Source organism: Falco naumanni, chromosome 4 (genome assembly GCF_017639655.2).
Source record: "Falco naumanni isolate bFalNau1 chromosome 4, bFalNau1.pat, whole genome shotgun sequence".
In the NCBI taxonomy this organism is placed as follows: domain Eukaryota; kingdom Metazoa; phylum Chordata; class Aves; order Falconiformes; family Falconidae; genus Falco; species Falco naumanni.
Genome location: NC_054057.1, coordinates 109,332,040 through 109,346,314, shown reverse-complemented (window position 1 = coordinate 109,346,314; position 14,275 = coordinate 109,332,040). Strand labels below are relative to the sequence as shown.

Here is a 14,275-nt window from a genome sequence, read left to right as displayed (position 1 = left end):
TCACCGCGTCACGCCCGCGCGCCTCCTCCCGTCAGCCTCCGCGGCGCGGCCCCGCCCCGCCCCGCCGCAGCCCGCCTCCGGCGCGCGTGCCTGGCCCGTACCCGGTGGCGCCGTGCCCGGCCCGGTCCCCGCCCCGCCCCGCAGTGCGCGGGGCCCCTCCGTGCCCCAGCGCCGCCCTGCAGTAGCCGCAGAGCCGGGCGGGCCGACAGCCCCGCGCTCGGAGCCTTGGGCTCGCCCTCCCGCACCGGGGCGGCGGCACCGCCCGCCCGAGGCACGGCCCGGGCCCGGCACGCCGAGGGCACGGGCATCGCCACCCAATCTCCATCAAACCCCAGCTCTTCCCAGCCCGTGTGCCGCTGGAACTGGGAGGAGGGCTCCGGCACAGCTGGCAGCCCCCACCCCAGCGGGCCGAGCCACCCTCACGGGTCCGGAGTGCCCGGCGCAGCCGCTGCAGAGACCCGAGGCACCGAGGGCGTTCAGGTGTATACGCCGCCTTTGCTTTCATCTGCCGTGCCTTTCGCAGCAGCTTTTGTTTTATTAAAGAGCCGAGTGGCAAAGCCGGTCCAGGTTACCAAGCTGGTTACCCGCACACTGACAGCTGGTTAGGAAATACACACCGCTCCGCTTCTGCACCAGAGGCTGCATCACCACCCCGCGTCCCACCCGCAGGCGGGTAACAGCTCACTGACACACGGGTGCGTCCTGACCGCTGAACTTCACCTACACCAGGGGAGAACTCATGCGCTTGGAATACTTCTTTCAAGTCCTTTTTTAAAGGCTGTCTTTAATCTGCCATTTTAAGGATCACCAGGTCCTGCTGCCCTCAGTTTGTTTTGGTCTGTGAAGAGACTTTCAGAACACTAGGGATTTAAAAAAAAAAAAAAAAAAGGCATTTAACAAAAGAACAGGAACTAAAGGTAAACAGTCTGATTTACTTCGCTTGCTTTGCTTAGTTTACTTATGACTTGTAAAATGTAAATCCTTTAATCTTGTAGTCCAAATACATTGCCATTTTGGTTGCCTCCAAGGCACCGTATTGCAGCTTGGGCATAGGAAGGGAAGGGAAAATGTGAGAACCTGTACCTGATCTCCAGCTCAAGCAGCTTTGCTCACTGTTCTGCGTGTGTACGTGTATGTATGTGTATGTATTCACATTGTGGGAATCCTCAAATCCTAAGCAGTGGCGAGCAGACTGGTACCCTCAGAGCGCTGCGCACGCTGACCAGGCTGACTGAAGCCACGGGTATCACACAAGTGTGTAACACTGCACATCAGAGGAGGCGAGAAGGATTTCGCTCATTTCCTTGGTGAGTCAGTCAGATGCTGTTGAGTCCAAACAGGTGTGGAACACTGAGGAAACAAATCCTTCTCCAGACCAGAAAGGTTCTCCTTTTCACAGACTCCTTGAACCCAAGAATTACAACTATTAATCGGTGATAGAAACTGCTGAGCGCTCACGTTTTGTGACAGTCTCTTGAAGGGTGAAGTTTTGATGATCTGTACCAACTACTTGTCTTTGTATGAAACATGGATACGTTATTTATGAGAGAAAAGCCAACCCCTTTGCTAGCCCTTTGATAAGGGTGGTAGGAAAGGCTACCCGCAGGACCCTGCTTCTCCGTAAGCTTTCAGTTCCATTACTGAGATATCCTGCTTACAGGATACAGGGAGTGCCAACTACCAAAGCTGACCAGAGCTTCTTATCTCCACATGTTCAATTCTGGTTGAGTGAAGTTGTTCAAACTTTTAGTTTTGAAAGGTGGAAAAGCAAGAGGGGATGTCTAGTCCTATCAGGGAAAAAAAAAAACCAAAAAACAAAAAACAAAAGCATGGGGAACACTGAAATGGCTCCAGCACTTCGCAATCTTTGGGGTGGGGTGATAACATGTTGCTGCCTCTACAGGGTGCTTCTATCTATAGCGGGTTGATGGTATAGATAGTAGGAGTTACAAGCCTGCTCTGCTGCTCAGCCTCATGACACACTGGGTTAATCGAGCAGATGGCCTTCCCACAATGATGTCACTTGAGAGGGAACCTGTCTGACTTTGCGGTGAAACGGGAGAGGGTGATGCCACCCCAGTGCCACATCCCAGCTCTGGACAGGACAGAGGTGGTGGTAGCTAAGACATCCTCCAGTGGGTCAGGAGAAGAGGTGTGGGCCCACTCACATCTCCCCCAGGCTAAATATGCTCAGGACACAAGTGCTGAAGCTGAGGCCACCCTCTACTGAGACGAGTTGGACTGGTTCTGGTCAGTACAAAGAGGGATGATCTGACAACTTTAAAGAAAGGATAAACAAAGAGCACAGTACAAGGCTGCTTGAAGAAAATGATCCAAACAGTGAAAACAAGGCTAGGCAGTTGGGAAACAGCAGGAAAAAGATGTCTCATCAGGAAGTTCAAAAGAACTGAAACAGCAGCCAGCACACTCCACCCTAAGTTCATTCACTAAGCATGAGAATGGTATTGTGAACACATCCTAAAGAAATACCTGAATTTTTTCCAGCTGTAGAATGAATCACAGTGGATGATAGCGTATCCACGGTATGAAACTGCGAGCAGATTATCACTTGCACATAAAGAATCCTCTGTTTCTGCACTGACACAAGTGGTATCACACCACTTGTTTTGTCCTGCACATGCAACTCTTTCTAATACTGTATATAACTACAGCTCAAAGCTCACTCCTGGCAGCTGCAGTTCTCTGCAACTCTCCGTTAACACTTAATTCCACCATTCTGACCTAGAAACATCTTCAAACTGCATTTCACAGAACTACCCAACATGCTGCTAAAAAATACTAATGTATTTTTTGCCTTCTGCTTCAGCAACATGCCCAACGTTTTTCTTTCCCCACTTTTATTTACAACTCATCTCTGCTGTCCTTGCTATTCATCCACATATTCACATCGTTTCAGCTTCCTTTGAAATTGTTAGACCACTCCTCACTACCTCCCTGGACCAGGTAATCCCTCAGCTATTAGAGGGGTCTTCGTAACTCACATTTTATGATCAACCGTGACTGCCACAGTAATGTCCATTCATTTCAGGCTATTCCACACAGAATTGCTTCCTTGAGAAGGAATTCATACAAAAGAGACACAGACCAGTAAATGAGTATCATGAAATTACCCTACGGTTTTTCTTTCCTTTTTACTCTACTATATTTTTCAGCAGCTGCTTAAAAATCGGTATTCAGTAATATAAACGCCTGATAATATTTAGCTCCTTGAGACACGGATATTTTACTTACTGGAAAAGTGCCACTGTAGGTCTAAAATACTTTAAAAATATTCACCAGTCTTTGCAGCACTTCCAGGAAAACACATACAATTCCTTTAGCCTCTCCTCCCTTTATGCAATTGTTTTCTCCTTTTCAGTCAGACAGATGGTAGGAAAGTTTTGCACTTGAAATTCATTAATTGTCTTTCCCGTGGGCATGCGATGATGTGCTTGTTGCATCATTTCTCCCGTCTGCATATTTTAAAAAAAGTTGGCTTACAAATTACATCTTGGGAAAGGTGAGAGCAGGAACTGGTATTTCCACTTTTGCTCCTGGTTACATGCTGTGGAAGTAACGTAATGTGTCTGAAACACAGATGTTAACACTGTCACTGTATAAACACGTTTGTCCAAGCTACCGTGGATCCAGAATTATTGTAAGTAGCATCTGAAAAAGAAACAGATACATATTGTTAGGGAAGGGGATTCCTTATAACTTAAGGGGGCACTTAAAGGCAAACTCTCAATTAGTGCTGTCATGTTACATTAAAAGGAAGCACTAAATTATCTTATGTCTTCAAGTATTTTATTTTCTAAGGTATTTTATTTAAAATTATACATTTAAATTATAGATTTATAAATTTTATACACTTTTCTTTACAGCCAAATAAGCTTTAATTTTTCATGAGACAGAAAACAGGCCAAACACTGTAATGAAATCAAGTATAATTCTTGCTCTGTGAAAGAGACAAGATAACCTAAACTCTCAATATAGGGAACAAGCGGTTACTGTGGGATTCTGTATGAGCACATTGATGGATACAGAGCAGCAAGCCAACCTGGATAGTACAGATTCTATATCACACAGAAATGACAGTGATAAGTGAGAGAACACAGGTGGCTATAAAAAGACCTTGCAGTAACCGCATAAAGCATATTTTGGCAGCATTAATGAATACAGGAGGGAGATGGGTCAAGAGCCTCTTTGCCAAAATAAATTTTATTATACTCTCAGTGTTGGAAAGCAAGGAAAGGAGCTCCATGATCTCAGAAATATTTTATTTATTTTTTTTTTTAGCTTAATAATTTGTTTCATCCCAGATGAGACATCTGTTTCTTCCCTCTCATATGTGGAAAGATAAACAGATGATCCAAAATGCAAGTGCTTCTTCACCAGCATTTTCTTCGAGTTATTTCAAATCTGCACAGTCAGAGGAATTGTTCAGGATACCTCCCCTGTGATTCATTGCTAATGCACAGACACTTGGCAGGGTCATGAAATATTCCAATAGCGCAGAAACCTGAACCATGCAGTAGCAGGGGAAAAAATAAGGGGGGGGGGGGGGGAGGAGTAGAAACAAAGTTTCCTCCATCTTTAGGGATAAGATATATATGCAAACTACTTTGAAAATTTACAGATTGTTATAGCAGAAGAGTCAGCACAAAGAAATTTTTTAAAATTGCTGAAATGCTATGAAGATTTAGGGCTATAAGCACCTAGGATGCATAAAGCCCTACTTCGAATACTCAGTAAAAGTCCTACTTAGAATACTTGGTACACATTTCACACTGGGCTAGAAAATGCTACTTCTTGTAACTCAGGTTTTGAAATACAACAGAAGTATCTCAAATATGGCCATTATAGTTTGTTGGTTGGGGTTTTTTTGGGTGGTTTTTTTCCCCCTTCTTCTTAATTTCATTTTTAATTACAGCAAAGGCATTTTCAGAGCCTGGGGTAAGGGCTGAGGCAGAAGCAGAGACCTGGGATCACAGGATTACCACAGAGATGGAAAATACAATACATAGGATGAATCATTAAATAAAAACATTCTTCTCTGTTGTTAGAAATCAATATAAAGGTATTTAGCCAGTAAAACTAAAATAGGTCTAGTGCATATGGTGAGCTTATGGAGGAGGAAAATGCTCGTGGGGGTCATACCCCACTGCATGAGTGTGGCGGTCCTGCCAAAGCCATGCATTCGGCAGGAGACAGACGTGCTCCTTCGCTTCCTTCCTCCCACACCCCCAGGGCAGCATTTGCTTCCCTACAGGCTCACAAAAGGCTCCGTGCCCTCTCCGGCCCCTGGCCTGACCCACGGCTCCGCTGCGCATGGCGGCTCCGCTGTGTATGGGTGCCTCGGAGGGAGAGGGACCCCACATTTGGAGGGCTTCGGGGATGAGGGTTCCTGTCCAAGGATGGTGCACAAAGGAAAAGCAGCATGTACTCAGTCCAGCTGGATTCAAACGTGATGAAACTCCATGTCTGAAAGTCAGGTTGTTTCCTCATTGAAAAAAAAATATCGCAATGGTAATGATTAAATTAATTCATTTCCAGCTTTGGTTCACTGTGATACCATTGCTGAATAACAGCCTCCTAACTCAGAACACCTGCATAGTCCTTGCTTTTGCCATTTCCCTAGACAAAAAAAAATAGAGCCCATTTCTTTCAAACACTTGTTAATGTATTATTTTGTCACAGAAATGAGAAGTTGTAGAGAGAAAGCATTTTTCACTATGCATGCATAACATTTCATTTGCATTAGAATGCTTTTACCCTATTCATCTTATTAAAGACGGATTTTTTTTTCTTTGCTCATTATATATACCCATTTAAATCTCTACGTCTAAATATGAAGAAATAAATGAAAGCTGAAGTTGTGTATGTCATTTTACAATGGAGCTGATAAATTGTACGCTTGTGTGATTTGTTTGAGCTGGCTGTGTCTTCTGAACCATGATGCTAATTTCACATCTCAGTTATCGCAAGAATGCTAAATTAAGAGGATTTTTTTCATAATATTTTATCCCTAAAATATGCATTTATATGTATGGTAAAAATAATAAATCTAACAATTTGAAAAAAGTGATAGTTTCAAGTCAGCATCACCCACACAACTTGCATTTAACTCTTATTTAGCTTAGGAAGCACTTCAAGCAGAGATCTTAACGAAAGTATTCCTAACATTCAGCCTTATCCAACAGTTGGTTTAGTTTTGCCAAGTAATACATGACTTGGCTTTAATTCCTGAAATAATAAGAAACAAAGTCTACTAAAAAAACACACCTGAAATGAAGCATTTTTCCATCATTTGTGTATTTTAGATATTTCTATCAAGTTAGCTGTGCTATGTTCTCCTCTAGGAATTTTCTAGCAACAAGATATAGCAGCAAAAATCACTAAGAGGCTAGGAAGCAGGCTAAAAATCCAGTATGCTTCCTTTTGAGAAAGATATATACAGTGCTGCTGTAATACCAGTAAAGATTTGTTATGGCATGTTACTGTAAGCACATTGTTCATCTTATGCAAATACGTTTGTCAGTACATATGCACAATGTAATATGATTTATTACAAAATCCTAACAGCATCATAATTCTGATATCTTGTGACAGTTGTTTGAATGACTGTAGAAAAAACCCTAGAAATTGGCTTAATGTTTCAGGCTCTATCTAAAATGCCGAGGGATAAGCAACAGCATATGAAAGATATTCTGGACTATGTGTGACCAGGGCCTGTGATACTGTACATCAAATATAAAAATAATTGGGGCTCCCAAATCTCACCTGTGCACAGGCTGTAGCTGATGAACAAAACACAACACAACTATTACGTATAGTCCAAATAAATATATGGTAAAATGCTACTACACCCCTGGTTTTTTATGAAACTCCTGAATGAAAACTAGCCATTAAGGCCAACTGAAAAAAAAAAAAAAAAGTTAAACAGAATTCATGAGATTGTTAAGTCAACAAAAACCTGAAAAAAATACAGATAAAACATGTTTCAGAAGTAAAACATATCAAGTTCTTTGGTTTATTTGCCTGTCATTTCAATATTGCATTTCTTTATTTCAACCAAAATAACACAGAAAATACCTGGCAAGTAACCCCCTATTAAAAAGATTCTATCTAGAAGAGATGAAGTAACTTGTTACTGCATGACAGTTAATTCAAGCAATTACTGTGTGTACTGACACATGCACACAAACACGTAAAATGCACAAATATAGGACAGAGTTTAGGAAAAGTTTTCAAAATTAAGACTTCTGACTTGCAAAATATGTGATTTCCAGTTATAATTTATGAAAAAAAAAACCTTGACCTTTTCCTTAATAGTAGGGTAAGATTACCTACCCTCAGTAAGAAGGCGTAACTTCTTAAATGAAGGCGTTTTTCACTAGATCTGTACATACAAGCTTTATCAGAACTTAAGGAATGCAACTCCATTAAGCATCTCAAACAATACTTTTAAAATGGATCAGGAAAAAAACCCCTAAATTTATACCAACATTTACAGGCTCTTAAAGTAGAGAAGACAGACTCTTTACCTGCTCCAAATGTAGATGCATCAAAATTCTTAAGATCACAGCTTCTAAAACAGGAGTAGAAGTACCAGTAAAGAACATCACTGCAAATTCTTCTGTTTCCACTAACAGAAAATTTCTGTGCGGCATCGTTATCTTCTAATGGGTCACACAGCTCAGCAAGGCACACTGGAAGTATCTAGTGCTAAATAGGTACTTACCTATCAGAAAAATCATTGATCAAGATGTACATCCTGAAATTACAGCCATTCATAAATATGTCATAGTTGACTATTGTCACAAACCAATTCAAGAATCTCCTAAAATTCACAGAAGAAACAAGAAAATACGAGATTTAGTTGAATTTGATAGCGAAGGATTAGTTTTAACAGGCTTTACAGACACTGCATAATCCCTTTGAAATATAGAAAATGCACAAATTAACATAATCAGGTATTCCACAGATTATTATCTGAAGTAATTGCAGGACTGTAACATCAACTACTATGAAGGCCATGCGTGGCAAATAGACCTGTGCAGTGATTCTTCCACGGCTTAAATCCAGACATGCAACAAATAAATACAGGTACAAGTAGTAACGGGATACTACTTATTCAGTTACATCACTTACTGCAGTATGATGATGGTTCCCTGCCAGCGAGCACACAGAAGCAAGGAATACTCTCAAATCCCGATCCGAAGGGTGTAGGTCGCGCTTGGGAAACGATGGAGTGTATCCTTGGGAAGGACAAACCTAGAACACTTGAGTGACGGGGAGACAGTCATCTGACCACCAGCTCCTAAGGCAGTGTGACAGCCAAAAGTTTAATGGGATCAGTTGAACATGCTGGACAGCTCGGGGTTAAGAAGATGCAGAATACAGTTAATGTTTTTCAGTGTTAGCATGTTTGGGTAAAATAGTACACTAAAAAGCCTCTTCAGTGTTACCTCTCATTGCAGATCTAGGTGTTGTATTTATTGCTCTTCATTGCACTTTGGACCTAGATATATTTACAGCACCATGAGAGAAATCAAAACCTGTTGACGAGGGATCACAGTCTCCAGAGGACTGACCACAATTTCCACCAGCTTATCTTTAGTTTAAGGTGAGGACTGAAATCTTGGCCCCTTTGAAGTAAGTAGCAGAGATCCCACACACCGAGCGGGGCCAGGACACCATTGGAAGGAATTTCCTTCATTTCAGGTCTGGAGAGTTGAAGTTCTTTGATTACACAAAATGAGAAACAAAGAGTTTTAAATGATTTATTTGATTTCTCCACATGATCACAGTTATAGTTTTACATCGATAGGGTCTGTTACTACTTACAAACAGAATGCATATTAAAATGAAAGCACTCCTTTCTTCCCCATGTTACAAAAGGGGTCTCAAGCCTCCCCAGAACAGAAGCTTCTTGTAAGCATAATGGTTTTTTGAAGTCTTTTAACAGTCTGCATTCAGGACCTAATTCTAACAGTTTAATACAACTCAAAGCTGATTTAAGTTCCTAGCAGGAGATAGGCAACCTCAAAGTGACTGCAGACTTATAGTAATGCTAATTTACACACTATGTACAATTTAGAGAACTATCTATTCCCCCTACTGGTCCCATTTTCATCACCCCCTTTTCTCTTTTCCAAATTTAGTCTTGTTATTGGTTCCACTTTTCTTTTAAATATATACACAATAATCCATTTTGCAGGCAAGAAGTGCGATGGTATTTTACAACGGAACAGCAAAATGCATGCTTAACTGCAGAAAACACACAGCTTCATATGGAACAGCAAGTCAACATCTAGAGATTCATTGTTTAAATATCTGCTGACTGTCTTTCAGCTCATTTTATCAAGAAACAAGAGGCTTCTGCTGCATGCAGTACATGATGGGAAAATCATTCTACACTGTATGTTAGACTTGGTTTTTTTAGCAATACAAGACGCACATTATATTAGGATGAACTTTGTTTTTTGTTTTTACATTGTTTTACATTTCATTCTTAACTTAAAAAAATAAAACCCCCAAAATATATTTCATTGTTGTCCCAGAAAAGATTTTTGTTGCCACACCTTCATTCTTTACGTTGCCCTTTCATTTTTTCAAACCAGCATTACTACTTAGCCACATCATTAATGGGAAAAGAGAAACATGGTCACTCTGTGTAGCTCTGTACCAGTTTTTAATTGGCAATGACATTTGAGAAAAAACCCTCTCAATTTTACTCCTGCAAGCAGAAAAAAATAATTTCCTTAACCACACGCAATGGTGAAGTGCTATCATTTTCCTACTCTAGGCATGATCCACACTGCTCCAAGCAATCGTTAATCAAGGACGGAGTCAGAGAGGTTATACTACAACCCTAAACAAGCAGCAAAGTTCTTAAGACTTATGCTGACACCGGGACACATTTGTTTGTTTAAAGTACATACAAACACAGTCTAAAAAAATAAAAATAAAAATAATCAAGTCCACTGTTTCTCCTCATTGACTTGAAATAATAGTTTACAAATACTGTGCTCTTCTATGACCAGTTTTGGTTTTTAAACTAGCCTCAAAATGATCTGTAATTTTACACATGAGACTTAATGCACCTAGAGGGTTAGCACAAACTCTTTCCCCATGTGTACATGAAATCATGTGTAAATGGCTTTTTGCATGCACATTTGTGACATCTCCTGAGTATCCGATTACACATGGAAAAATCAGTGGTCAAGCATTAAAATGTGGCTTACTGTGTAAGTTTTGAATATTTATATGTAACTCTAATTTAAATGAATGAAAGGGGTTTTAAAACATAGAGCAAATGAAGATCTGGGAGATTTGACATCTTCATTGTTAATTAACACTGCTAGAGTCAGATTTTCCTCTCCACTGCTACTGCATATTCTGCATTTATTCCATACACAGGCAATTCTACTTACATTACAACTCTGCATCTGAAACAAGCACAGACTCTGTCACTCGGTGAAGAGGAGCATTCTTACCTCTGTTTAATTAAAAGATGCAGTTTCTGAAAGATGTTTGTACCCCAATGGTTCTTTATCTTTTCTGGAACAACCTATAAATTACAGTTAGACTCTACTATTGGTACAGATGTATGAAGAAAAGTCTACATATTGAAATATGTTATCACTTTACTTCAACTAATATCAACAGTAACACTGATATATTTTGCAAATATACAATATGTAGAGTGTAGCCTCACACTAATAACATTAGATGACATGCAGACAGTTCTACTTTCCCTTATAAGAACAGTATATATTTTTTTAAACTGCAAGGAACAGAGCCTCAGGGGACCCATATGAGCCCTCTTAAGGTGAGCCGCAGAATTTAGAATAGTATGAGTGATACAGTGATACTTAGGAAAAAAAAAAAAAGTAATTACTTGTTTTCTTTTCTTTTCATGAAGATAATTTAGAGGAGAAGAAGCAGAAGGGGAAAACATATTGCACGTGTCAAACAAACATGGACAGCTTTAAACAAAAGGCTAAACTCTAGATTGCTGTATTTGCTCTCTGTGGAGGTTAACAAAGTGCTCAGTTTGCAGTTTTGCTGGTATTGTGATATCAATGGTATGAAAGGGAAAAAATACTCGTCCTCTCCCCCCCTCCCCCCCCCCCCCAATATCAGAGATGCTATGAGCAAGCCAATATGAAAAGTCACTCCCTTGTTCTCATGTCCTCCTTATTTCTGACAATTTTATTACTGTTACATAGAAAACCGACTGGTGGCTGTTACTATTATTACTACTTTTACCCATCTCATACTGGAACTTTTTGCTCATCCTCTTCAAGGTTTGCTTTTAGGCTGGTACAGTTTTGCAGTTGTGATTCCTTTGTCTCTACTGTTTAGGTGTAAAGTCCTTGCAGTGGCTCAAAATGCTGAAACTACAAAGTACGCGCCATGTATAACTTTGTACAGGATTTTGGGATAAAAACTGTATATAAATTTGCAAATGGTTTGATTACAACACATAAGCAACAACAGCACAGCCTATTTTTATGTGATGTCTTGCAACTAACTGGACTATGGAAGTGAGGGTTTGAGCATAAACTCAGCCTGCTGAGTGCTGGGTACTTTCAAACTAACAAATGTGATGAGTAGAAATGGTGAAGCCACTTTGTTGCTAGCACATGGCTACATGGAATTACGTATCTTTTTAATCTCTATATAAAAACCCTATACTAAATTCTTAAACAAACCTTCAAGTTTTAGAGCACTTCCACCTGGAAACGCTCTGACTAGAATTCAGCTTCATTAGGGGTAAAAATGAGAAATTATGGTAAACAGGAAACAAAGTAGCTGAGAAATGGAAGTTTGCCATTTTCATGTTCGAGATGAATGTTTTTGCAGTGTGTACATGCACCTGTCGTAACCCTTCATGCGTGTTCATTAAATTGTATGCATACAAAAGAAACGTGGATCATGTAAATTCACAGTTATCACAGCCTTTAAAGTGTCCAAGAATTTGTGTGACCAATGCTTGAAGATGACCACCGGTAACTGGTCATCCTACATTGCTATGGTATAATTACTGCATCTTAACAAGTTTGCTTACCTGAAATAGCAGAGCAGTTATAATACTGATTACATATGATATTATTGTGTTAATAAAATAAGGATTTATACAAAGCAGTATTTGACTACAACATTTAAATGCTATGTTACTTGGCACATTTAGTAATGATTGCTTAGAAATCTTAGCGAGTCCGGAGGACTTTTAATGAAAACACTGAAATGTCTGAAAATTGTTTCTAACGTGTAATGTTGGTCTACTCTTTCATATGCTATTCATCTATTATACTGTCCTATCAAGTAAGTGGAATTCCTTGTAAAGTCTATATTGCTAGTTTTGTGGACTGAAAAAAATTCTTCCCAAGCACAAATGTTAACTATACAGTATATATATATTTATATGTATATATTTATATTATATAAAGTTTACTTACGTACTTTCATCAACCATATCAGGTCTACTTTTTTTTTTTGCCCATTGACAATAAAAGAGCAAGAATGCAACACTTGGTTCTGTATCACTTTTTTCCTTTTTTCCATAGACTTAAGTTTTTATTATGCATGTAAAATTGTCAAGGGATTTGGTGTAAAAGGTAGCTTTACTCATATTCAGCAAGCAGCATGTTTTCAAGGCAGTTTGAAAATAAGAACTAACCAGATGGTAAACGTGTATCAAGTAGCTAAGTAAAACAAGTATCGGTTGCGCTAACTTGAATTATTTTATTTAGTAACAGCAAGCCTTTAAGCTCACACAACTCAAACTGTGTAGGTAAAAACTGGCAATATTATTTGTTGCTTCCTGTAAGTGCCTTTGTAACCTTGTTTAAAACTATAGTTATGAGGAGGGTCAGTATGTTCTAGACTATTGTGCTGATGCCACTGTGTTTGGGCTTAGTGCTGGCTGAAGTGGAGGGAGGCAGAGGCGGTCCGTGGTGGTGCTGAGCGTGTTGGGGATGCGCAGAGTGCCCTGGATGCGGAGGGGGCAGCGGCGGATGAGGAGAGTGGGTGTGCTGTGCATGGGTGTGCTGCAGGTAAGGAGTATGCTGGGAGTGCGCCGCATGCTGCGCATGGGGCACATGTTGGTGATACTGGTGGGGGTGCTGGATATGCTGGGGAGGGTGATAGTGGTGGTGGTGGTGGTATGGGGGTGGGTTCTGCTGCATGTGGCAGTACTGCGAATGGTGGGAGTGCACTTGTGCCTGCGCCTGCCCCTCAGCTGGCCCTGCGTGATGCATGGCAGAAGGATGCTGTGAGTGTTGCTGATGTGGGATTACTGGAGGGTGCGGAGGTTGCTGTGATGAGCCAGATGGTGGATGGCCTTGGGAAGGTGGCTTTCCCCTTTTACTACCAAATAAGGAACCTAGGAGTGAGGAGGAGTTAGGCATAGTCTGGTGAGGGCGAGATGGACACTCTCGGGTTGATGTAGCTCTTCGGCGCATGTGAGGACTGCTAATGATGGACCCCTAAAAAGAAATTAATAGAAATAAAAATTAAAAAAATCTTAAAATGTTTAAAAGAAAAACTTCACACTGACCCACAAACTCCTCCTTCAGTGTTCACATGGGTGGACTATGTTAAAGAGTTCTAGGAAAAATTTTTATTTCCACCTTCTCTGTGTTGCCCATGAGGCATTCATGCCCTTCTTGGGGTATTTGAAGCATTAAATGTTTTTCGCTCAGTACTTTAATATTGAAAGTTATGACTTTAAATAAGAAAATGTTACAGAAGAGTAACATGACATAAGACCTAGGCGTGTGTTTTAAAAGGAAAAATACATTTTAAAATACTGTAAAAAATACCATACTTCCTTTTTTACAACAAAAAATAAAACTACATTAAATTCAACCTAAATAGTTAAAACACACAGCAGCAAATATTACAGTTACAACTCAGATTTCAAAACAGTATTTTAGACTCCTTTTTTTTTTTTTTTTTTAATAGTAGTTTTCCACTACTATATGCCACAGTGCTGCTTCTCAAGCCTACCTCTGAATTATGTGTTAAATGGAACCATACCATTTTTGCCACTAAGATTTCTATGTGATTGTGTTCTTCTGACCTGTGGTCCAACATTCTCTATTATTTAGCCTCGAATGGTGTATTTAGTTTCTGGAAGTTTTGGGTTTGTATTTTTTAAAGAGTTATGGGACACAACAGTACTTAGGCAAAGTGTGCTAGATTTAAACTGCAATCTACCTAAAGCAAACACAAAAAAAAAAAAAAAAAAAGAAAAAAGAAA

The 14,275-nt window shown here is 40.1% G+C and overlaps 1 protein-coding gene across 8 annotated transcripts in view; it reads right to left on the bottom strand.

The window, feature by feature from the left end:
• Positions 1-8,772: 8,772 nt before the first annotated feature.
• The window catches only part of IQSEC1 (IQ motif and Sec7 domain ArfGEF 1), a 351,634-nt gene continuing 346,131 nt past the window's right edge, over positions 8,773-14,275 (bottom strand). For 7 of the 8 annotated variants that reach the window (XM_040593152.1, XM_040593155.1, XM_040593156.1 and 4 more), the window contains one exon: positions 8,773-13,499. In XM_040593152.1, the coding sequence (XP_040449086.1) occupies positions 12,894-13,499 (606 nt within the window). In that variant the 3' untranslated portion in view covers positions 8,773-12,893. The remainder of the gene's footprint in view (positions 13,500-14,275) is intronic. The other variant, XM_040593161.1, reaches the window with a different exon arrangement.